The sequence below is a fragment of the Hevea brasiliensis genome, chromosome 13 (genome assembly GCF_030052815.1).
Source record: "Hevea brasiliensis isolate MT/VB/25A 57/8 chromosome 13, ASM3005281v1, whole genome shotgun sequence".
NCBI classification, from domain to species: Eukaryota; Viridiplantae; Streptophyta; class Magnoliopsida; order Malpighiales; family Euphorbiaceae; genus Hevea; species Hevea brasiliensis.
Window position 1 is genome coordinate 5992246 of NC_079505.1, and position 27042 is coordinate 6019287.

At 31.0% G+C, this 27042-nt stretch overlaps 2 protein-coding genes across 2 annotated transcripts; both read right to left on the minus strand.

Annotated features, from left to right (window-relative positions):
- Window positions 1–4826: 4826 nt before the first annotated feature.
- Window positions 4827–8792, minus strand: LOC110657611 (loganic acid O-methyltransferase-like). The gene is made up of 5 exons (XM_058132970.1): window positions 8708–8792; window positions 7308–7315; window positions 6898–6996; window positions 5527–6177; window positions 4827–5180 (listed from the first exon to the last, which is right to left on the minus strand). Exons 1-5 carry the CDS (start codon window positions 8790–8792, stop codon window positions 4860–4862), a joined length of 1164 nt encoding a protein of 387 aa, XP_057988953.1. The 3' UTR covers window positions 4827–4859.
- Window positions 8793–13685: 4893 nt separating this feature from the next.
- On the minus strand, window positions 13686–26751 carry LOC110657627 (uncharacterized). The gene is made up of 19 exons (XM_021814917.2): window positions 26566–26751; window positions 26020–26061; window positions 25827–25901; window positions 24542–24595; window positions 24294–24392; window positions 21926–22037; window positions 21069–21114; window positions 20854–20925; window positions 20220–20282; window positions 19970–20124; window positions 19718–19782; window positions 16455–16605; window positions 15554–15659; window positions 15311–15446; window positions 15002–15066; window positions 14705–14869; window positions 14427–14499; window positions 14265–14335; window positions 13686–14159 (listed from the first exon to the last, which is right to left on the minus strand). The coding sequence occupies exons 1-18, from the start codon at window positions 26567–26569 to the stop codon at window positions 14283–14285; spliced, it is 1536 nt and encodes a 511-aa protein (XP_021670609.2). The 5' UTR covers window positions 26570–26751; the 3' UTR covers window positions 13686–14159; window positions 14265–14282.
- Window positions 26752–27042: the final 291 nt, after the last annotated feature.

The following is a 27042-nucleotide window of genomic DNA, read 5'->3' on the forward strand; positions in this document are numbered from 1 at the left end:
ACACCAAATTCACTTCATGAATCAAGTCTTCTATCTCATAGACCACCATAAAATAAGTTTAATTCAATTGAACTCATTAAACCCTAGTCCCCACATCTTGGCTGAAATTTCCTCTATATCCCTAACATAGTGTTTTTGTTTCATTTACCACAATTTCTAACTTACTTCAATTACTTAAACAAGAATTCAAATAGATAATTGAAGAATTTGTCACTAACCTCTTGTGAAGTTTTCCAAAGCTTCAATTTCCCTTTATTTTCCTTCAAATTTCCTTCTCAATAGGCTTGCCAAGATCCAAGAACAAGTTTTATTTAGGAAAATTGTGGGATTTATAGGGTTGATTCAAGCTTTAAAAGCTTGAAATTAAGTAGCTATGGAAGATTTAGTGAGAGAAGGGAGAGAGATGAAAGGCCACGACAAATGGAAGAAGAAGAAGATAAAAATTTGGCTTTTTATTTTTGTTTTTATTCCTTCATTTTACTTAGTCAATTAGTTAATTAAATTAAAATTAAGTATGAAGTCATAGTTGCATCATCATGATGATGTCATCAATTGTTTTAACTTTCATTTTTTTTTCTCTTTTGTTTTTCCATAATTTCTTCAATTTAATTCTATATTTCACAATTTTAATTTCCTATATTTTATTAGATAGTTAGGCCATGAGTCACCTCTAGGGGTGAATTGACTAATTTGTCCCTCGTCGGTCTGATCCGGTTTATCAATAATTTAGTATTTCTTTCGGAATCCTGATCTAATTATTTGATCTGGTTCTCTACCTTTTTCTGTGATTTTCACATTTCCCCTAGCTTCGCAATAATTCTTAGGCCTACGATGTCATAATGCCCCATACAAAAATAGAGTTATAATTGACCTCGCAGTCACTTCCCGGTGCGGTTACTCATAGCTGTAACCTCCGGCTCATTTAACCCATTATGCTTTATTTTCTTTATTTTTGTTCAGGGCTTTTCTAGATGACTTCAATATGATTCTAATCCTCTTAATTTTCTGGACTGACACCGATCATCGGAATAGTGAAATGCATAGAACTATGCATATAGGGGTGTTACAGTAAGTGCTTAATAATACTAAATTGCCCAATGTATACCTAAACTTATATATATAGCATGGATCAATTGGTATACCAATTAGGGACTACAGATTGCAGTACTGCCCACATGAATGATCATTGATAGACAATATATGTCTAATATGGTTGTTCTTCAGGCTTCATATCTGCCCGTTGGCCATTGTGCCTATTATGATTTCTGGCTTTATGCCTGCCTGCTGGCCCTGTACCTGACATGACCGATGTATACATGATAGACATACAGATGTCTAACTTGTATACTCCCGTATATCAAGTCTATATAGTCTGTCGTAGGTTACTTGGGCACAAATATGAGTAATAAGCCTTAAATTTAAATAATTACATGAAGAGAGCACAAAAATGAGTAATAAGACTGAACATGGAAATAAATGAACAGAAAAGATCCTGATTAGCTAAATTATTCCCAAAGTTCTATAAACATGTAAAAGATTCGAAATTCATAAAATTTTACATGGAATAATTATTTTAATTATTTAGTTATTTTTTATTTTAAATTATTGCACCACTAAGCGTTATGCTTAACGCATTGATTTTTCCATCGCGTAGGTACAGGAGAGCAGCAGTAGCAATAGTGCCTAGACAGGATTTTGATCAGATCTGCTACAGTGTGGGTTGTCACCTCAACAATCTATTTTGGTAGGGCCCATGTATATATAGATTTTTCATTTTGACTACTATACATAAGTAAATGATGTAAATTATTTTGAAATATGTAATTAAATTTTGGGATTGTATATAATTTGTACATTATTATGTGTAAATTTTATATGAATGAAATGAAATTTATTTTCTTAAACACTTTATTAATAATGAGATGATATGACATGACATATGGAAAGAATGAGATGGATAGTATAATATATGATATGAAATTGTTTTTAACAGATAAATAGTGGAACTCGCCATACACTAATAAACCAGAAGAGAATCTGTCCAAGTCTCCATAAAAATGAAGTGAGATAAAAAAAATCAACATATGGGATAATACAAATACATGAACAAGATAGGGTGCTCCGGCACCGAATGTGGCACCCCATGCTCGGCTACACTGTAGACAGGTAACGGGTGTCACAAGAATAATGCTCCCAAAGTTCATAGTAAGCTTACATAACTACAACCTAACAACCAAATCCAAAATAAAGGGTCTAAATTCAAGAAAACAAACGAACAGAGTCCAGCCTAAAATGGATAATCCAACGGAAGAAAACTCAATCGACTGTATCATAAATAAAACAACAATTGGGGAGACCCTCACAAACCATATTAACATCTAACACTTGTACAAGAAGATAATTTGGAGCTATACATGCACCAAGTAAAGAATTTTCATACATAACTATGAGAGCTAATCCCCTATCCAACTCTCTTAATTTAAGACCCACCAACGAACTCAACACAAACTGGACTTTTGCTTAAATCAAGTGTAAGGGGCCAGCAAGATCAACTTAAAGTCGTGCCTCACCCCGACTTTCTATATCTATAAGGACTGGGTTTCAGTGAGACTAACTTAAGTGGCGACTACTGTCCATTACATATCTATCCAATACCACATATGCATAACACATAGAGCTCCAAATTATCCTCGAAGCGACAAACACAAGTAATTAACAATAATTAATTATACAGCAACAGGAATGCCTCTAATATATTTTAACCAAATTATATGCATAAATAAATATTTATAAAAATGCATGATCATGCCAAATGCATGAATAATATTGAAATTATAAAAATAACCAATATTTAACTCACAGTGCAGCCCAACACCTATTGATTCTATTGGGAAGAAGAAGATGGATGATTTGGATCACCTAAGCAAATATACCAAAGAACTATCAATAATAGACCAATAATAATTAATCAAAGAAATAAAAGACTTCCTAGATTCATGCAGAGTTTCCCTTATACCTAGGGTCTAACCTTTCTGCAAGAAAATATAATTTATATCTCAACAACCCAAAAGTAGGTTCACAATACAACACAACACAATGTCGATTCAAGGCTTGCCAAAACCGATTAACTAGTGTTATTGCTCAACTTTAGCTCAGGGGTCTAAAATTCATTATTGTCCAAAAAAAATCCAATTCATTTTCAGAAATTCTATAAATATTTCTAGAGGTCATTAATAATATTATCTTAATATGACAATTGAAATTATTGTATTTCATACGCCCACAAATATTTTATGAATTATCAAGCTAAAGTTCAACTTAATGCAAAAAAAAAATATCAATTTGAATTCAGGGTTACCTATACTAATTTTGACACTTAGAACGCGTCCAAGGCATTTGAAAAATGATAAGAACGACTATAATATCAACCTACTTTCGACGTGGGTCTTGGAGTCTGTGTGTCCGGACTAAAATTGCGGTCCCGAGAGCTGGTGGAACTTCTGCAATGCCAAAGTTCCTACATGAAGCCCACAATATAAGGAATTAGAAAATAATTTTATTTAAGCCAAAAGACGGCATTAAAGACCTGAAATCTCACTAGCAAGCTCATGGGTCTTGAAAATTTTCTAATGTCAAAAAATTTTCGAGTTGGTATTGTTTTAAAGCTCTTTGAGTGTACAACACGTTGATATACTCGAATTTTTAAGAAAAATTCTAGTTTGAGAGAAGTTTGTTCAAAAGTCAAAATAAGCTAAAACTTTCGAATCTCGATTTACCCAAACTAGGAAACACTACTGCACAAACTTGGTATCTATACAATGCCCATGAGGATAGGAGCGCTTTAATATCAAGAATACCAAAAAAGGTGATCACAAAAAGAAATTATGACCAGAAAAAGAAAAAGAAAAGAAAGAAGAAAGAAAGAAAGAAAGAAAAAGGGAGAGAGACGGGAGAAAGAGAATGTGGGTGGGGGTTGGTTGGCTGCTGCACCTTTTTTTTGTTTTTTTTATTTTTTGACTTTTTACCTTTTTTTTTACTTTTAAATCCTTAAAACTTTTCATTTTCGTTAAACCTGGTCTAAAATTCTTCTTAATAGAGTCCAAAATACTATACCATAATTAAATTAAATTTAATAATAATAATAATAATAATAATAATAATAATAATAATAATAATAATAATACACACAATATATTAAAATAACAATGTAAAATATATTTAATACATGAATCATAAAATTTTAATTAAAATCAATTTCATATAGTTAAAATACTATTTATTTTGGAGTATAGCAAAATATTTACCATTTATGTTATTAGTATAAAATAATATTATAGTAGAATTCTAAGTTAAATCCGTTCAAAATTAAAATTTAAAACTTGAATTGAGAGTTTCAAAATAATTTTATAAGAGCATCTTAAAATAATAAAATAAATTTTAAAATAATACAATCAATAAATTATTTATTTTCTTTAAGTTTCAGGGCATTACATCTATGATGATAGTGAAAGGTACGAGTAAGTATAAATATTATAAATTGTGACTAATTAAAAGAGCTTTGAATAAACTTATTGTTTCAGAATATACAATTGAATAATATAAATCATGTTTTTTTTTAATGTTTTTCTTTATACTGTGTAATTGTATTTGTATTATTAGATTGGTATGCCTTTATAAAACTAGAATAATATATGTAACTAATTTGAGAAATCAAATACCATCTAATTCACTTCCAGAAGATAGTAAAATCCCTAGTTAACAATTTGACCAAATGTTATTAAAATAAAGAAAAAAAGAGAGGAAAAATACAGTAAGTCCACATAGAAAGTTCAAATTATTACTCCAATGATAGGTGCATCTCAAATACGGCGTCGTTTGAGGAGGATAAACAAACTAATTGAACTGCAATGAGCAGCAGTGCCTTGGGGAAGCTCCGCAAATTTTGCAGAATATCTATCAAATATTTGTTCAGTAATTTCAGTCCCAAAATGTTTGCAGACAAAGCTTTCAAGACCAGCTCTACAAACACCTGCTGGAGGTAATGGGATTGAAGTTTCATGAATTTCCATTTCTGCAAAACTGAAATACCCATTTTTCTCTACTAACGCTCTTAGCTCCTCTACTGATGGGCTGTACATTGGCAAGTTGAACATGTCCAGTTTATCTTTGCTCACTAATCCCTGCAAATGGGTAAACAACTGTCAAGCAGATTGGAAATTTGTTATACAATATGATCTGGTTTATCGTGCACCCAAAACAAGATGAATGGTGAGACCCAGACGAATATATCAAAGCTCATAAAAAAAGTAAATAAATTTTTGTCAAACAATTGAATCATGGTAATAAAAACTAGAAAAAGGTTAACAATCCAGTGATTAATAGACTTCATTTGATTTTGATTTCTTTTTCTTCTTTTTTTTTTATTGATTTGCCTTCAACTAATATTCAAACTCAAGATTTCTCGCCTCTGAAATGACTCAATATAATTATTTATCCAAAGCTTTAGGGAGTCAAATGATGACATACCTCATTTACCATATCTATTAGGGAGTATTCAATCAGACAGAAAAGATGGCTAAGAGAAAACTGTGAAGGAAGTGTTCCATCAGGACGGCCTGGAATAATCATTGCCATTAGTCCTCCAGGAGCAATCTCTTCTGCTCTAGCAGCTAAAAATGATTCCATGTCCATTGCATACTGATTAGAATAGGCTTCACCAACTTCATTTGGTGCATTTGCATAATGAATTCTTCCCCTATTACACACACAAGAATTCAAGTCACTTAGCTCTTGTGGTGCCCTGGAAAGCCATTGCAATGCCGAAGCCGAGTGGACGAAGTTTAGGGATGATTTTGGAAACAATCTGCCATGGAAGGATCCTGGAACTCCAGCACCAAAGTATCCTCTGTTTGAAGGAAAATTGGCAAAGAGGGTATTGAAATCATTGGAAGTATGGTCATTGAAATATACTTGAAACTCTGGAAGGTTTGAGTTGCTTTTGGTTTTGTATTTCTGTGTTACACCTTCTACTATGTTCTCCACTGCAATGAATGTGTTGGGTCCTGTTGAACAGCCTAAATCTGCAATGGTAAACACACTTGAAGAAGCTTGTTCTATATCAAGGTTTTCAATAATCCCCCTGAGCAACATTGATTTTGCTCTCTCTACTGCATTTTTCTACATGAGAAATACAGAATAGTCATTTCATCATCTCATAGATTAGAGATATAAATCAAGGGGAAATTCTTGTTTACACTAGATTTACCATGGATTCAAGACACGTGTATGTGGGATTCATGTATTTAATAAGTGGGGGTTTCACCATAAATTTTGTGTCTTAAATTCATAGTAGATCGAATTTAGACAAGAAAAATTTTAAACGAAGACATGTTCTAAACATACAAACAATAAATAATATGCCAAATGTTAACATTATCATGAAGGAAATTCTTACTTAAACTCGATTCATTGTGAATTTAAGATATAAATATATAGGATACACATTCTAACATACATCTTATATTTTGGATTTGTAATAAATGATATTTAAGTAAGAAAAATCTTTAGTTAAGTAATTACAGATTTGTAATAGACTATATATAAGCAAGAAAAATTGCTAGTTAAGTACTTGTAATATTGCCTAAATCTGATCCATTATGGCCTAACAAGATATAGAATGGGACCTATTTATTTTTATTGGATTCATGATAAATCGGTTTTAGATAAGAAAAATCCATCTCTTAATGCAGAAAGTCATAAAAATGCAACCTAAAAATCATTCACATAGCATAGAAATGCATCCCTAGCATTGTCTAAAAAAAATCATGAGCAAATTTCTAGTGAAGAAGTATATAACCAATAATAATTCCAGATAAAGATAGATTTTAATAGCAGCACCTGTCTATAGGAGTTCTTGATGTAGCTGTAATGCCCATTTCCACCATTCATGGGAAATGATTCTTCCATAGGTCTCTCCTTTCCCATGCCTAACAATCCCTAGCAAGGAGAAATTTTCAAAGTTTCTCACAGAAATCTACTTGTTTTGGAAGGAATATCTCTAATTCTACAAGGCGCTTCTACAAGATGCTATTAGTTACTTCTCTTATATAGCACAAATTGTTTTGTTCTTCTTTGTAGTTTCAGTCAAAACAAACATATAATAACCATGTAATTTAATTCTTTGCTTTTTTTTTTAGATATATATAAAAATTTCAATTGGAATTTTATATTAAAATATTGAGTGAATAAACCATTTCAACCTGAAATTCATCAAAAAAATTTCGTGGCACTCAAAATTTTTAACATACCTCAACTCCTGTAAATAGAATTAAGATATCCTTAAAATCCCCAAACTAAAGAACATAAATTTTAATCGTACTAACATGATGTTTTGCTGACTGAGATTCGAAATATATCTTAATTTTCTTTCACAAGAGTTGAAGTGTGTTATGAAATACTTATAGGAGTTGAATATGTTATGAAATAAAACGTTTAAAAAATTCAAGTGACATAAAATTTTTTTGATAAAATTTAAAAGTAAACTTAAATAACCCGTCTAAAATATTCATTACATAAAAATTTATAGACAAAATACTCGTCCTATTTAAAAATCCATTTAATTCAATAAAAATTAAAAAAAATCATCCAGTTATATATTTTATCAAATATCAAGATTTTTTTTTTTAATTTAGCATTACAGAATTCTCAATGATGAATTTTTTTGTTGTTTAGTTGGTTGTCATTACCATTTGTCTAGTCTTGGATGATTTTGTTCATATCATGCAACTTGGAAAAATAGGCTAAAACCATAAACCCAGTAGCAAAAAGACAAAGACTTTTCTTTTTTTATTCACAGTTAAAATATAGCCGGACACATCAAAATTAAATAATGAGATTTGATAAATCTTATAATTTAATATTTTTTATTTTTAAAATTAAATAATTTAATTTTTAAAATTTATTAAAATTTATATTTTAATTTATTCATTCAATTTTTAATTTAATAGATCGTTAATTATAATGAAAATGATCAAAATACCTTTAACTATATATTTTCTAACTAAAACGATTTAGTCTTATGGTTTTATATTATAAACAAAATAGTCTTTTAATTTAAATTTTATAAACAAAATAGTCCATTAATTTAATCTACTGTATATAATATAAAACCTCAAGAACTAAATTATTTAAGTTAGATAATATATGTAACACCTCTAATTTTTAAATTTATTATTTTATGGGTAAATATTAATATTTTATTTTATTTAAATTTTAGGAAAATTATTTGAAATTTTTTAGATTTTAGAAATCGGATTCGATTTTCTAAAAATATAAAACTTTGATGATTTTTAAAAATCAATTTAAAGACCACGTGGCAAAACTAAAAATATATATAGACTCTCACAATTTTTTTCGTTTTTTTATTTTTTTTTTTTTTTTTTTTCATTTTTTCTATCCCAAGGCACAAAAAAAATTTTTTTTTTTGTGTTATGAATTATATTCAGGCAGAGCAGGACGGGGATGGATGGGCGAATCCGAATCCCTCTTTCTCTCTTTCTTTCTTCCTCTTTCGCTCTCCTCTTTCTCCTCCTCTCTTCCCTCTCTTCTCCTCCACTCGCCACTCCACCCGCCCCGACCCTCCCCCACCCACACCCACACTGCACCCCACACTCAAAGCTTTGGCGCGCTTAAAGCATTTAGAAAAAACGCAGGCCCCCGCCCCAGTCCCCACACGCACTTTCCACTTCACCTTCACCAATCCGACCCCAAATCACATCGATGTCAAACCTCATCTCTAAACCTCCTCTACACCTACCACTCAAGAACTAAACACCAGAACCACAAATACCATTTGCCATTTTTTTCTGTTTTGTCTTTTTTTTTTTTTTTTATTTTTTTTCATTTTTTCCAACACTCACCGAAACCGAGAAAACCAGCGCTCCACTCACTCAAGAGCCAGCGGCACAATTCAAAATTTTTTAGCTTTTTTTTTTTTTTTTTTTGCAAAATTTTGTTTTTTTTTTTTCCTTTTCCTAAACTTTTGTTTTCAAGAAAAAAAAATAAAAAAATAAAAATTATTTCATAAATGTCGTGGCTTGTATGTTGTGGGGCTTCAAATCTTGCCTTCAATAAATTCAAAATTCAAAAATAATGAGCAGATAGATATCATGAAAAATAAAGTCTTTGAGCTCTGGAAAAAAATTAAGTATCATTTGTTTTTTATAGCTTTATTTGTTTATTTTAGGTCAAAATCAGAATACCAAAACAAAATTAACATTTTTAGCTTATTAAGTTATTAAATTGAATTAAAAATCCATAGAATATATTAAATAATAATAAAAATAGAAATTTATACTTTTTATAATTTATTTATAATTATATTTAGAGTTTATTTTTAAGTTTTTTTTAGAATTTTTTTTATTATTTTTTTGTTTTTTGTTTTTTATTTTTTTAAAAATTAATTTTTATTTTTTTTGATTTATTTGTTTCATTATGAGCTGGGTGGTGTGGTTTAAGAGAGTGTGTGTGATGGATTGTGGTGTGTGTTGAGAGTGGTGTTTGTTTTTAAGTTGGGAGTTGTTTAGGTGTTATTTTGTAAGTTAGAGGATTCTTTTGTTTAGGACACATATCTTTTTTTTTTTCTTTTTTTGTATTGAGTTAATGATATAAAAATTATATAATAAATTATCAATTTAAAATTATAATGAAATTTTCATTTCAGTGTAATTTTTATTTTAATTTTAATTTTGAGTAAAATATTAATTTATTAATTTTATTTATAATTTTAATATAATATATTATATGCATGCATCACTTAAACTCATATTATGCATTTTAAAAAATAAATATAATTTTTATTATATTTTCATAAATTGCATTAAATGTTGTGTGTTATTGTTATTGATGGTTATGTTGTGTGCGTGGGGTTGTGGTGAGTGGTGGTGTGTGGTGATGGACATGTAGTTGGTAGGGGGAGACTATGACGACATGGTAGACCGGGAGTGGGAGTAGACACCACTTGCTGGACATACTGAGAGAAGAGATATTGAGACATATTTGGTTTAGAGAATTTAACGTTTGAGAAGAGAAGAGAGATTAAGAGAGTGGATATATTGGATGTGATATATATTATATGTATATTGTTGTTTTGGTGTGTGTGTGTTGTTTTGCTTTTTTTGTGATTTGTATTGAATTTATTGATGTGTTATTTGTTTCAATTGGTGCATTATTGCATTTTTATATTATATATTTAAATTCTTTTTTTCATTAAATTTATCTTTTTATATCTTTTTTCTATTATTTTCTTTCGCTCATTAATTCTTTTATTTTTTTAAGGTTTTTCTTCTTCTTTCTTGCTAGTCTTTTCTTCTTTTTATTTTTTTGTGATAGTGATTTAATTAGATTTGTTTGATTGTGTTTATTTTATTTTATAATTTTTTTTTATTTTATAATATTTTATTTTATATTTTTATTAATTTATTTATTATTGATTTGAGATTTGATGATTTGATTATTGATGCATTTGGATTTTGGATGATTGCTTTTTTATCCCCAATTTAATTTATTTTATTTTGTTATATGGTAGGTATTAAATTTTTTATTAAAATTATTTTAATGGTCTATTTCAAAGTTAAATGATTAAATGAGTTATTTTTGAATAATTTAGCCCAAATGTTGGGAGCCTTAATGTGCTTTTTATTTAGCCGTCGAGGTTTTAGGGTGGAGGTAGTAAGTGCCTCCCAAGGTATAGTCTAGTGCCCCGGGTCCTCGTGACAATATATAAAATTAAGGACATTTTGGTCATTTTTACTTAATTTGAATAGAAAGACTAAATTGTAGGTTTTATCAAATTTTAAGAACTAAATTATTTGATTTTGAAAATATAGATATTAAATTATAGGTTTTAGTAAATATCAAGGATTAAAATGTAATTTACCATTAAATCTATTTCAAATGATTTTGTAGATTGAATGCATAAATTAATCTCTAACCTTTAAGAAAAAAAAAAATAGTTGCACTCTCAATTTTAAAAATCTCATTCTATCTTTAAAAAAATTAATAAAAATTAAAAATAAATAAGCAAACCAAATAATTATTAAAATAAATGAGAAGGTCTAGCAAATGTTAATACCAATAATTTTATCAATTTTTGGTACTAAATTATCAATTTTAAGCTGGGTAATAAAATGAATTTACAAATTTTATCAATATTATAAGATAGGAAACCCATGTGAACACTACAACAATTATGGGTCAAATCCTTTTTGAAGGATATTCTAATTCTTTGCCTTTTATTTTGCATTTAATTTAAAAAAAATAAATTTAATTTAATAATGATTTTCTTAAAATAATTTTAATTAATGATTAAAAATTATAATTAGTCTCTCCTAAAAAAGCAATTAGTGAATTACCAATATTTTTCATCATATCCCTATAAAATGAGAACAATAAAATTAATCAGGTTAATTATCTAAACAGATGATATTTAGATTGGATCATCATAATGACTTTCAATTTTGAATTTAAGATATTCTAAGTTGAATAAAAATTTAAATAAATTATAATTGGCTTAAATCAGATGACTTTAAATCCAGTTAGTGAAATAAGTTAAAAATTATTGCTTCTAAATTTCTTTTTGATGCTCATCGTGTTTTAGGCCGACACTCTTTTTTATATCGATATTTTCAGGATAAATAATTTTAAAATATTTTGGTCAAACCTTAATGTATAAGAAATAAGTGCTTGTATTCTAGATTAAAAAAGTACTTATTTTAACTTATAAAGTAGTCAAACTAGTTTATAAATTTAAAACATAAGTTGTCTTATTTATTTATAATAATTTTTGAGCTTATAAATTAAGTTTATAAGCTAAAAAAATAAGTTGGAGGGACTCAACTTTTTATTTTAACGCTTATAAGCTATGTTTATAAGCTAATTTAACTAAATATTTTATTATATTATCCTCATTTAATTTTTAAAATTTTATCATAAATCTCATTTAATATCCCTTTTAATAATTTTAATAATAAATATGTTTATAAGCTATTTTTTACCAAGCATATTAACTACTTAACGGTAATTTTTTAAATACTTTAATTAAACATATAACTACTTCAAATTTTAAACACTTATATAAACACTAGTTTGGCTCAAGTCACCATTTTTACCTACTCAATATCTAAATGATCATGATAATATCTATGTACTTTTCAAGTGGCCTAATATTTTGCCTCTTTTCAAAAGTACTATAAGGTTGCTTTTATTGTTCATTGTCCCCTGCAAAATCTTCATCTTTTGCATCTCCATTAGATTAATTAAGAAAGAAATTCTCACTAGATTAAATAAGGTTGCTTTTATTGTTTAAAGAAAATTATTATTTAACTTTTGTATTTTAATGAAATTAACTATTTAATATTTATATTTTAAAAAATATATTATTTAATATTCATATTTTACTATCTAGTACCTCCATTAAATTTTTATAATCAATTATTAACAATTATCAGTTAGCAATATAACCCGAACAACTTAAAATGCAGTTAATATGTAAAATAATTGATTAGAACAAAAACTTTTTCATTATTTTGTTAACTCTTGTTATTTTAAGATATAATTCATTATAAGGGAAATTGCTTAATTAATCCAATATTTAAAGATAAATTAATGTCCTAGTTGTATTTTGCTTAATTAATCCAATATTTAAAGATAAATTAATGTCCTAGTTGTATTTTAATTGATTCAATATTCTTTTTTCATTTAAGCCAAATTATCCAGCGCTAACGGATGAAATCAACCTCCACTATATATATATATATATATAATAAAAGCATTAAAAAAAAAACCTAATTGCTGAATTCAAACTGAGAAAAAAAATTAACTAATTTAATTCCAAATTTCGATTCAATTTTTTTAGTAATTTGATCTTTTTTTTATTTTAAAAAATTTAAAGTATTCATTTCCCTTTGATTTTCTAAGAAAAAAAATGTTAAGCTTAATTATTGTTAAATCTCAAATTAAAGTTAAAATAGAAAATTAAAATTAAATTTGAAATAAATTTAAAAAAAAAGGCTTAAAATGGGTCCAAACCAATAAATCAAACTAATGAATCTGATTCGTTTTAATTAACAAAAATTTTAGTTCGTTAAATACGGTTTGATCTTCTAAAAATTTCAATTTATTTGATTCTAAACTGACTGATGTTAACCCCTGGCTGAACTTCATCCATTCAAAATGAGTTCACACCACATTAATTAAATGGACAAATGAGATTAATATTTATTAGATTAGATTTATACATTTATTATTTCTAACATGTGCACATCTAAAATGATTTTGTACAAATCTCAATATAAATATTGAATCTAGAGTTTGTAAATCTTATATTAGATATACCTATAAATATTTAAAATAAAAAGGAAAAGCATACATGCCTTGCTGGTACAGCACATCCATCACAACATAAAATCCAAAACCTCGGGTCATCCTACAATATTAATATCTCTGCATCATTATCCTTGCTAAACCAGAGTAAAAATACATGTACTTTTGAATTGGAGAGTATGCTATTAATCTTTTTCCAAACATATTACCAAATTTAATCAATTCGGAAGTTTTTCGAATGAATACCAAAACAATTTGATCACAACCTGATACGCAAAGAATCAAGCAAGCAAAAACAATGCCCGTGAAAACATGCTCCCAAAACATTCATAAAGAGAAATGCCTGACATCCTCGGCAAAACCAAACATCTAGTACATCAAAACAAAATTGAACTATGTTTGAAACCAATATACACTTTAATGAGGTATTTGATTTCAACTTGGAATCATGTCACTAAATTTCAACCAAATTAAGAAAGCTTTAATAGATAAAACTGATTAATACTACCAGTTGAATAAGGGACTATCATACATCTAAACCATAAATCCTGAAAGATCAGGATTTGAGAACACCCACCAACAACAAAAATGACCAACTCGCTATATAACTAGAGGAGATTCATTCCATAAACGTGTCTGAATCCAGATATCTGAACCAGTTCTGCATGCCGGCACTTCACTCGTACACAAGATAAAAGCAAAAAACATAAAAACAGAGAGAGAGAGAGAGAGAGAGAGAGAGAGAGAGAGAGAGAGAGAGCAATCCTTTTGACTCAAACCTGCACGCAAAAAATTGTTATGAAGATGCATGAGAAATTGTTCTAGAACATAAACAATTTATTATAGTGAAAGAAACATTTTTTAAAAAAAATTTACATAATTACCTATAACACCAAAATTGTTTAACTAGAAACTGAAGGAAGTTCAGTGACTTTCCCCACTGCAACTGTTTTCCCTGTAAAGCCCAAGATTCCAATTCAGAAGTGACCCAAAGAATATAAATAAATCATGCATCAGCAAGACAATAGCACAATTCATAGACCTACCCTCAGTTCGAAGAGTAAACCTGCCGAGTTGGGGAAAATCCGCAAACTTCTCGATGCATATCATGTTATTTACCTGAGAAGCATATCATCAAATATCAAAATACACATCAAATAATACTTTTTAGAATCATGTTTCAAATTAGTAATCATTAATGTATTATTTATGCTTGAATAAGCATATACTTGTACACATTTGTATTCTATAGATTCAATAATTTAAGCACAGTTACAATCAAACTTGTTTGAGAGAAAAATGCCATGAATGCTGAACCAAATACCTGAATGCGGCACACAACAACAGCACCATTCTTCACAAAGAGGACTTTCTTTTTCATAGGTTTCTTTGTCTTTGGATCAATTTGTTGTAGCAGCTCAACAATCTCACATTCCTCAACTACAGAATGAATGTGCAAAACAGCCTTATAGCCAGCTGTAAAAATTGCCTAGAAGCAGCAAATTATTAGCACTATAGTCAATTACCATCGTCATCAGTGCATATTTAAGAAAAAGTTGACATCATGATTATCTACAGAAAAAGTAAAGATGGACCATCATATCGAAGTTTGGGAGCATACATTGTCCAGCAATTCAAGGATTTGCAACTGAGCAACAAATTCTGTAACTGCAGCTATTGGCTTTGCTGTGCAGTGAAACAATAAAATCACAAAGAATTAACATAAAAGTTTCAGCAGACCTAAAAATATGTCCATACATCAGTATGGGAGCACAAACCAAATAAAGAATATTCATATTCAGACGAATGGACTTGTAGATACACGCATAAAAGGCAAAATTCCTTGCCGACAAATTTAGCTTCTCATCACAACAACATGAATAGGGCCTCATTTGGTACTTCAAGAGAGAGACTTAACAGAACAACTTACCAACACTTGACAAGACAAAACCTGCTAATATATCCTCATCATCAATCCCAGATAATCTAACACGAAGATTTTCTCCAGGCCCTGCACGTCTAACCTTGTTTTCATCACAATATACAGCAACAACTTTCACCTGAATCTGCAGATAGATACATATAACCCTCAGGCCCCATTACAACAGCAATGAAATAAAAAATAATTGAAAAGAAGAGAATATAAAGATCAAGACAGGTTTAGAGAACACACTTTATTAGGCATGACCAGCAAGGAATCGCCTTCAGTCACACTACCAGATTCTACTTTGCCCATGACTACAGTTCCCATATCTTTAAATTTGTCAATAATAGGCATCCTGCAAGTTAAGATCAACAGTAGGTCATGGATCAGGAAAAAGTTTAAGATCAACAGTATCTCAGGGAAACTGAAATAAATGATAAAGATCTTCTAAATAGTGCAGAATCAATAGAAAAAAAAAGTTCAGGTAAAAGAACTCTCCACTAATACAGTAGCATCTTGCATCAATGCTCAGAACCTCCCAAGCATTAGTAGATCAACTCCTCACCTAGCTGACACTTGCATATCATTGACATTTCAACTCTCCTCAGAACAAGAAGCTTTAGCCAAATATTACCATTTGAAATCTTGTAGGTGATTTAAGATTGTAATAAAGATGTACGTTCAGAAAAAAGGAAAAACAAATTACATCAACCAAATCAAAAGCAGACAGAACTAACTGCCACAAAATAATACAAAATAGGAATCCCCAGATACCCTAAAAGGGATGGACGTCTTTTTCTTCGATTTCTAAAATAATAAAATGGGCACATCTCACATTGGAAATATTATCAAGTTCTTAAAGACCATGCAAATAAGAATCTCTACCTATTAAAAGCAAGCAGTGTAGATTGGCCAAGTAAATTTGAAAAATGCGCAAGCATGTTTACAATGTAAAGATAAGACCGAAGGGAAAGAAAAGAATAAACACGACATGCACTGTGCATGAACTAAACCAAAACAGGACCAAAAAGGAGGGAAGAAGGAAAGGAGGAGGGAGGAGGGGGGGAAGTGTGGGGTAGGTGAGGGATAGAGAGAGAGAGTAAATGGACCAGCAGAGAGATGAATGGAAAAAAACAAAAATGAATCTCACCTGAAAGGACCTTTTGGATCTCGTAGAGGAACCTCAATGGCATCAAGAGCTTCAAAAAGACACGGACCATTCCACCATGAACACACACTTTTATCCATTCTACTTTTCATATTTGTACCAAGCAGACCAGATATTGGTAGGAACTGGACATCTGCATATTTGAAATAAGAATAGTGCTCAAAAAGAAATTTAGATTATCTCATGTTACCTAAATGATATGGACTCGCATCATCACGATCAACAAGCAGTCATGTAAATCCAGTTACAAATTTACAACACACATTATCCTTGCTTTCAAGGTTGTATATTGAGGATAAATAGTAACATAATTGTGAAATTTATTTCAAGACCAATTGCTTAAAAGATGAAAACAATGATAAAAGGATATCAGAAAAATCTGGATTTTATTATGATGAGGCCAATCCACAAGAGTATCCAAACAAAAACCAAGAACCTTCAACAATGAAAAACACCTCACATTTACAACCTTTGGCAAAAAGCACAATGACCAAACAAACTATCAACCTTTTATTATTTTTTTTATAAGTAATGAAACTGAAAAAATTAATAAATAGCCAATGCCAGAAGAGAGCTAGTACCTCCCTGACTCTTGATGCATACAAAGCAAGTTAAGAAAACAAATGTACAAGGGGAAAAAGAAGCATCACTTGCAGCACATTACAAGATATAATCATTTTAAGAGTTTCGATTTAGATTTCAGAATGACACTTCAATCCCATTTATTTCCTCAATAATTTCCAATCAACCAGGCAAAGAAATAATCCTCATTTTTTTCCATTTTGCAGCCACTCTAAATACCACCCTAGTCTTGAACAAATTCTTCCAAAATTCCTCATCCTATTGCACTACATCTGTCCATCCAGTCAAGGAAATTCCTTTTCTTTAAATTATCTACATCCAAGATGAAACCATGCAAAGCATGCCTTTAAAAAAAATTGTCACTATAAGCTGTACCTTTATCTTAAATTAAAAACTTCAGGCAAGATAAATCTTCACTGCTAACTCCAGTCCAATTGATCCACAAAAGCTTATAACATAAAATTCAAGTCCTTTGTGGCGCTCTGCCTATGCAATCTAGGTATCCTCATTGTTGTCAGCTTGATAAAAGGCTCAGAAGACAAGCAAAATAGAAATATTCTCATCCTCGTTGAAATTCTTAAAGAAAATGGTTCCAGTTAATCACCCCACCTTTACACCATGTAGTCTCCCACCAAAGCCTACTTGTTGAACACCACATTGTAAAGTGAAGGGTAGGCTCCCATAAGAGTACTATCATCCCCCACCATGATGTCTTCCCAATATCAAGTATTAAGCCATCTCAACCTTGACTTATAAAAAATCAAAAAGGGAATAAAACTAACTCAATCCTAAAGCTGCCCACATGCCAATGCCGTCAGACATCTTAGGGCACCATCATCCAATGTGACACCCAATATATTGAGCATCTTCTCGAAATCTTCAACATGTATTTTGTTTTGAAACATAGTTAGAACATGCTACCCCTTGGGTCATGGTATTGGTACAAGTACATGTAATGCCACTAAACTAAATGCAGGGCACATAGGGCATATGCTTAGTACGCCAATATAGATGGTGGTATGTGAATTATGCTTATTTGACACAATTCAATTTTTAATCTTATTTAGAATAATATATTTATTAAAAAAAATTTAAATTGATTTAGCATGAGTAATTAATTAATTAATATGATAAGTTTTTTGACATTATAGACACATTATTGAAATTTATAGCCATTTAATTATTATTATTATTATTATTATTATCATTATTATTATTATTATTTGTTAAAAAAATAATATAATTTTAAATAATTAAGAATATAATTAGTAATTATTGTTATTAATAATTATTATTTATTAAATAAAAAACGAAGGCCAAACTCAAGCCCATGTAGAGAAGCATGAATGAGCTAGAAAAAGAGCTAGACCCAGGCCCATGAGCATGGATGGGCTGGATATGAAGATGAAGGCTAGACAAGGCAATTGTAAGGCAAGTTACAACTGGGTATCAACAAGTTCATCACAGTTGCACGTGAGGGGGAGTGTTCGAATGTGAAATTTGATCCCACATCGGTTGGGAATGAAACAACAATGGGTATAAATATGGAGGCCTAGCAAAGTCAAAATGATTAGGCCATTTTGATAAGCTGCCCAATTCTGTGAAGCCCACTAGCAGAGCACAAAGTCCACACACCTCAAGGGCCCAATCCAGAAATAACGGTTCCTATTTCCTAGAATCACTCACGTAAGTTGTCAATTAGTCAAATATTACTCTCAATTCTGTGAAGCCCACTAGCAGAGCACAAAGTCCACACTCCTCAAGGGCCCAATCCAGAAATAACGGTTCCTATTTCCTAGAATCACTCACGTAAGTTGTCAATTAGTCAAATATTACTCTCACCTAACCCCACTAATGATAAAATTAAATAAGCAAGAGTCCCATTTTATCTTCTCATCCTTCACGTCATTTTTTTTCTTCTTGCATCACTTCTTACTCTTCTTCTTCTCCTCCTCCTCCTCTTTTCTTTCTTATCCTCCCTCGGAATCCTATTTTAGCGATCAAAGCCATGTAACATAATGTTCCCCAAGTAAAGCATTTTGGGATGCACATACCAGATTGCAGTACCCTAAGTGGTTAGTGAATTGCATAACTACTATGTCTTTGAAATGGGTAACAAAGACATGGTAGGGATGCAAGAAAGCATGCTCTTTATGAATAAGCTTGCCACTAGGAGAAAGATTGGAGATTGTCAGCTCTCACAACCTTTTGTGTGGACCACTCTACCATATTTATCCTAAACAAATTGAAGGAGGTACCCATTGCATTAAAACACAAGAGACACAGATGCTAGGTTCAGAAACTCACACCATAGTGTTCAACAAACATATCAACCTCAAACATACTACTAACCAGTAACCAGATCATCAACAGCTAATAAATGTAGCATGGCAAAACTCTTGCTAACAACAAGGCAACAACAAGGCTCATCTTAGAATCATTGCAAGGCAACTTGCCAAAATCATTTTACTTCATCAGTATTAATTACTATCAGTTCATCCCAATAAACACTAGCATAGTTCTAATGTGATCAACGATACTATTAAGTTTTAATTGTTACATTTAAAATTAGGAGAATGTAAAATGGAAAACATAAAGCATAAAACTTTATATGACTAAGAATTGTCTGATAGGCTAAATCCATCAAAAAAAAAATCCAATACCTTTCTTCACATTGTAGCCTGAAGACTTTAGAAATGGCGTCATCTTTAATTCAATTTCATCATACCTGGAAGGGGGAAAATTAGCACAAAGAAACCACCAAAGAGAATGACACATGCATGCACACCCAAATATAAAAGTCTCCCTTTTGGCCGGTTACAAAAAGTCCAATCACACAAAATACAAGGCATATAGTTATTCATGCCTACATACAGACGATACATGCACACAGAAAACTAAGCCAAGAAAAGCACCTTTCTTTTGACCAGTTCACAGTGGGTTCATCCATTTTATTTACAACAACAAGAAGCTTAGACACACCCAATGTCTTTGCAAGCTGAACATGCTCACGGGTCTGCCCACCTCTCTCATACCCAGTTTCAAATTCTCCTTTCCGAGCAGAAATCACCTAATTAGTAAGAAAGAGAAAGTCTATCAAAAACCCATAACCAAGACCCCTAAAAAGAATAAGCAGAAAACAAAAATATGTTAACACAAACTCACCAGTACACCAATATCAGCTTGAGATGCTCCACTAATCATATTAGGAACGTAACTCTTGTGACCCTAAATATATAATGAAAGCACAACAGAAAATAGTTCATCAAACAAAAAGCACAAAAGGAAATCATTCATCAAACAAAAATTTAAATGAAATAAAACCTAAAAATCTTTCATCCATAAAATACTAGGTAAACAAATTGATTGTGACTAAGAATCTTGAGAGATATAAACAATATTACATGATAAATACACACAAAAATGTTGTTACAAAAAAAAAATTACACCTGTATGATTTATACAACGTGTAACCAATAGAAATAATGCATAGATATAAATAAAGAAGCACATAAAACTGCAGAAAAGTAGGGAATGCAGAGGAATGATCTCACTGGAAGTGGAAGGAAGAACAAAGCAAATGAAAATGCAATTCAACTGGCTACAAGAAATTAAGAACATGCAGCCAAAAACACATTTTCAGTACTACACTCCTCAAACAACAGACATGATGACCATTATGGCTTTTGCACATACTTTAATCAGTTAATCCAGTAAAACTGACTGAATGCAGCAACTTTAGATACAAAAAATTAGAATGAATATATTGGAAATAAGGCTTGGAGATGTGACTCCTTACCGGTGCATCTAAAATTGTAAATCTAGTTGTCTCTGTTTCAAAATGTGCTCTTCCCACTTCAACTGTTTTACCCTACAGTCAGTAGAACGAACTTAGTATGTCAGTATCCAGCTTGTAAGCCAGTACTTCATATGGATGAATAGTAGCAACAAACTGTATTAGAGTAACAATATCTAGCCTCATGAAACCAACAATCTCAGAAGATTTAAGAATACCTTAACCCTCTCCTCTTCATTAGTATCCATAATATACGCCATGTACCTAATCACATGGAAGATAATTGTGGTAATTAGAAGACACTCACCAAGTGAGAAAGAACTAAAACACTCCACTGCAGTGCATCAGATATCCCAATGAATGCAAAATGAGAAAATTACAATAATTTTAATTTATTAAAAGAATAAATTAATTATTCAATCATATTATTTTGTTACCAATAGCTAGTCAGAACATAACCCATATTATTGAATCTGCTAAAGGTTTCAAAGCCAGATCAGAGGAACAATGATGCTAAAAACTCTTTTACAATAATTACCCCCAAAATGATAACAGCTTAACAGAAGATCTAATTTCAGACTAAAATTTTTGTGCTGTTATATGCCAGATCCAGGATCCTACTCAGGCTTCATAATGGTTATTATACTTTGAGCCTACTAAAACTTAAAATCCTGTTGCTCTCTTTGTAAGTTCCATAAGAAGTGATTAGTATATTATCAACAGACGAGTAAACTAACCTCAGAACATATAAAATGACAAAATTATCCCAAGAAAATTTATAACTCCGATCAACCAATTAACAAATGAAGAGAGAAGGAATAGGGAGTTCATTATCGTTATAGGTGCTGTAATTGCTTATCATCTTAATTACTGGTACCATGAGCTGTACTAGTTATTAATGCTAATGCAAGGAGAGGGTCGGAAAAAAAAAAAAAAAAGAGTTTACAAACTGACCAATCATATAGCCATAATTACGATGATTAAGCAATTTTCATTCTTTTGCACAAATACTTAGTAATATACCCACCCAAATCAGTTTGAGCAGAGCAAATTAAGAATAGAAGGGAACTCCTACCAGCTTTCTCTACTCTTGTCCTTAGCTTCTTTCTCATATTTTTGGATTGTACGATCATCAACCTGACCACTTAGGAAAAGTATCTGGCCTCCTGTTGTGGACTTGCCAGCATCTGCAATCCAAACACAACAAACAATAAAAAATATATAGAGTTAATTCATTTAAGAAAACATATTCAAGCAATCAGATGCAAAATACAGTTTAAAAAATTAAAAAATCACAAATAAGTTTCAATTATATAGTATGCAGTACCAAGCCACCAAATCCCTAATACAAGTGGAGAATAACGCAATTCTACCAGTTGCAGGAAACACCAAAAGAAGTAAAGATCATTGGTAAAAGTTGGAAATTATGAAGCATAAAGCAACTCACAACTGCCTCCAAAGAGGTAATGGTTAAAAAACTGACTCAAAATAAATCCATTCCTGGTTATAAATAATGGCCATTATGCAACAGCTTTTTGGCAATCTGTTATGCTACAAAGAGTTTTGCAACAGTTATATGGAATCTCATGGGAAACAAGCTATCATGACAATCACAATCTATTTTGGGCCACTGCACTTTGACATTATAGTCATTGCAACATGTTCTTTGGAAGATCCATCTTGTATCTAGCATTGCATGCAAGAACTCCATATCATTCTCTTGTAGCACACCCTCTTCATCATAAATGATCAGCTTGTATATACCCCTTTCTTTTGCAAGCTAAATTTTTAAGTATGATTCATGGTATGGCCAGCTGCAACCACTACTACCAGGGGTGAGCAGTTTTCGGTTAAAATCAAAAAACCAAACTAAACCAATTTTTGGTTTTTCAGTTTGGTTTTCCAGTTTTTGGTTTCAATTTGGTTAGTGATTTTGAGAATTTTCTGTTTTATTTAAGTAAATAAAAAAATTAAAAAAAATAAAAAACAAACTGAACCGAAGTTTATAGGTTTGCTTAAAATGTTGCCATTTTGTTGAGTGTATATATATAAATTAAACTGAGACTAACACTAATAATCCTCACTCAATTCAGTTATAACCAGTCGCTCCCCTTCCTCTCCCTCCCCCTGGTTAGCTCACTTTCCATCCCTGCCAATGCAACAAGCCCTCACCCAAACCTAGTAATCCTCATGGCCTCATCCTTGACCATGTCACCTCCATCCCCCCCGTGGCCTCGTCTTCATGTATCACATCCTCACAACATAGATTAGACCCACAGAAGCATAACCCAGCGACACTCTCCCTCATGACATAGACCCACAGAAGCATAACCCAGTGACACCCTCCCTCATGACATAGACCCACAGAAGCAGAACAAGCAGCACAAACGAACAACTGGCTCCTGTGTCTCCCGGAAGCAGTGCCTCACCACTCAAACTCCAGAGAATCCATGCATCACCACCAGAGTCTCAGAGCACCTAGACACCATCAGATTCTCAAGCGGCTCCTCTATCTCTCATGGGTGTGCCATCATCTTTCTGTTAAAATTTTGAGATGTGCTTCTACATGTTATCTTCAAATTTGTAAACTTTAATTCATTAAATTTTTTGCTATAAATGGTGGAATTGGTTGAATTTATTGTAAGTGCTGGTAATTTGGGATTGATTGCTAGAAACTTGGGGTTGTGAGGCATGCTAAACGACATTGTTTAGCTAAGAACATCAGAGTTTGGGCATTCCCTAAGACCGACAGTTCCGAACCCATTCAGTTCTTCTCTCAATTCAGTCCAGTTCAGTTAGATTGACATCTCACATGATTTTAGTTTTCCTGTTTTTCGATTTCAGTTTGATTTGGAACCAAACTGCCAGTTTGCACACCCTTAACCACTATACTTTGATCTCAACCACAGCTGTGACAACCATTGTAATTTAAACCTTGATCCAAACAAAATACAATGGAACCCAAAAGATCCTTTTAAAAGAAGGAAGATGCAACCCTCTTAGATAACACATACTCTACAATTGTGAGAAGAAAATGAGATAATAATACACATCAATGTTCAAACGAGAAGAAAACAACAATTAGCACTAAAGGAAGATGCAACCCTCTTAGATAACACATACTCTACAATTGTGAGAGGAAAATGAGATAATAATACACATCAATGTTCAAACGAGAAGAAAACAACAATTAGCACTAATAGGAAAGGTAGGTGTAACAGTATAATAACACAAAACTGATTACACCAACAATTATTGGTATCACAACAACAACAATAGCTAAATGGATCTTTTTTCACCATTTAGCTCTATTTGAAATCAATTCCACATCAATATCCTAAAATTGTGAATCTTTTGATGCAATTGGGTATCACAGGAATGTGTGTGTATATATATATAAAGTTGAAACTTATTTGGCAAAATCATATGGTAAATTAACCTACCAACATGGCCAATAAAAACCACATTCAAGTGTCGCTTCTTATTGTCTTCTTCCATCTCATCTGGTGTTTCAATGTCTCTTGGTGCAGATACTTCCTTATCTTTCAATGTAAGAACCAACCAAAAAATAAGGATGGGAAAGCAATAAACAGAGAAATATAAATACCAAAATCATACAAAGGAGAAAGCTAGATTAAATATAAAAGAAAATACAAAAAAAAAAAAAAGGAACAGAAAAACTTTGGAGTACCTTTGGACTCAGCCTGCACTTCCTTAGAGTTCAGAGTAACATCATCTTTAGAATCTGGAAATACCCAAAGCACAAATTATCAAATGAAGATTAAATAACAAACTTTAATCAAAGATCATAAACACTTATTAGAACTGTCACAGAGCAAAGACAGCGTGCAAGGAACAAACGTTTGTAAATTCCACATAATTAAAAAAAAAATGAGCATCCATACGTCTTTTGCAAAGAAAAAAAAGACATAGAATACAGTTTATTTTGCAAAAAAAATTTTTTTTTTTGTGAGAACTAAGAAAAGAGATGTAGTTGTACAGTGGCTATTATTTGAAATGTTTATACACACATGCACATGTTTATAAATACATACATGTATCTAGGTTAAAGAAAAACAAATGATTGAGAAAAGTTTGTTCATTCTTTTACATATAATATGTTCATGTAGCCGTTGGGATGAAGGGACGAGACAAAATATAAGAATAGAAGACAAGGGCCCAAATGAAACAACCAATGTACTTGAGTTCTGGAAGGGAACCACATCCTAGGCCTTTTGCCGTCAATCATGGCTAACTAAATACAAAAGCAGAGTTGGTTTCCATTTCCTAGTGGAAACAAACCACATATTGAGTCACATTTTGAACAGAAAAGGTGGAAGGACAATGGTGTCAAAAGATCAATTCATCTAACAAGTTTCAAGGTGAAAGCTTAAAAAAACAATAAAAATAGACCAAAATACCAACAAAACAGAAACACATCATAGCATAATCTGGTACGGAAACCCTACATCAATTTAATTGTTTGATTATAATATACCACAAACTAATACCCAATCTTCTATCACTAGCATAGACAAAAGAACATAAAGTAAATAGAAAAAGTAGGGCAGTCAAAATATAACAAAGGCACGCCTTTATTGCACTGTGCACCCAGAAAGGCACGCACCCAGAAAGACACGCACCCAGGTTACCCACCAAACTCCGTAGAGGCGCTAGCCCTTGTGTTGTTTGGCCTTGAGCCTGAGGCACCGCTTTAAAAACCATGATTTTCATCTAATCAAATTTGATAGTAAGCCATCTCAAATTTTTTATGAGGTTGGTTATAGTTCAAGAAGTTCAATGACATACAATTTGAATTTAATTCAGAACTATAACCTTAGCAATAGCTACAATCTTTTAAACATTAACAAGCTTGTTTCACATATATGTGTATATATATATATATATATATATATATATATATATATATAATCAATGACAAAAGTTCCAAACACTTATTTAACTGCACCACAAACCTTCCTCCATTCTATCCAACTTCTCCACTTCTTCCGACTTTGCATCTTCTGGGTTAATCACTCCATTATTCTCTTCTGCTAGGATTTAATCAAAGCATTCAACATAAGATTGCAAAACAAAGTAAAGAAGAAAAAAATACAATCAATATCTCATTCATCAAATATATAAACTATATATTAGTCCTAATACCACCTGCAGAGTCAAGTTGTAACGAGCGAATCTCCTCCTCAATATCTACCATCAAAACAAAGACACGTATAAAAAGTTAAAGCACAAGCAATTGCCAATAACCACAGGCAAGCTGAACGCTACGAATATCAAAAATATTAATTTAGCTTCACATTCATTATCCAATACAGCAAAATCACTCCACATAAATGCGCCCAACAATTGAGCTTACTTCATTCAAGTTGAATGAAAATTCCACAATCCAAACCAATAAATTACAACTTCAAAGTGAAACTACTTCCAGATTTCGTTTAAGAAATGAAATTTTGGTGAAAAAAAATCAAAATATTATCTACTAAAAATATAAACTAAGGAAATTAATAAAGTAGTAAGTTCAGATCAGAGCTCAGATTGACAATAAATCAAACAGAAAATAGTAAATCCATAATTATGGGGAAAAAAATAGTAAATCCATAACAAACAACGAAAATCGAAGAGATTTCAGAGATTCAAATCGAATAAATAGAAAATTTGAAATAAAAAGATAAGCAGGGAGATTCGGAAACGTACCCATGGCTGGGAGAATTTGCTAGGGTTTTTGATATAGAGAGAGAAAAAGAGTGACGATGAACGGAGGGGAGAGAGAGAGAGGGAGAGGCGCGCGTGTGGGCGTCGTGGGTTTTTTCGGAAGGGAAAATGATACAAATGTTCAGAGCACTAAAAATCAGGGATCTTACAACCCAAAAATTATAAAAAAACAAATTTATATATATATATATATATATAGAGTAGCGTATAATCTAAAATAGCAAAAAAAAACTCTCTATTTTTAATAAATAAGTTTAAAATTAAGCTTTAAAATAAATAAATAAATTTTTATATTTTTATTAAAGTCAAATAAATTTATATTTAATAAAATATTTTTTAATAATAAAATATTATTTTTTTAGTTTTTGAAATAATAAAATATTTAAAATAATAATTTTAATATTAAATAATTTTTTATCATATTTTTCAATTTTTAAAAAAAATTATTTTAATTAAAAT

What these genes read in the sequence shown, in the direction of transcription:
- LOC110657611 (XM_058132970.1), bottom strand. Translation starts at nt 8,792, where the DNA reads ATGAGGTTTGACATCGATGTGATTTGGGGTCGGATTGGTGAAGGTGAA. An exon ending in TCAAGAACTCCTATAGACAG is followed by an intron (nt 6,178 to 6,897) that starts GTGCTGCTATTA and finishes TTTCTCATGTAG; the next exon opens with AAAAATGCAGTAGAGAGAGC. An exon ending in TAATAGATATGGTAAATGAG is followed by an intron (nt 5,181 to 5,526) that starts GTATGTCATCAT and finishes ACCCATTTGCAG; the next exon opens with GGATTAGTGAGCAAAGATAA.
- LOC110657627 (XM_021814917.2), bottom strand. An exon ending in GTTACAACTTGACTCTGCAG is followed by an intron (nt 25,902 to 26,019) that starts GTGGTATTAGGA and finishes AAATCCTAGCAG; the next exon opens with AAGAGAATAATGGAGTGATT. An exon ending in GGTTTTTATTGGCCATGTTG is followed by an intron (nt 22,038 to 24,293) that starts GTAGGTTAATTT and finishes TTTGGATTGCAG; the next exon opens with ATGCTGGCAAGTCCACAACA.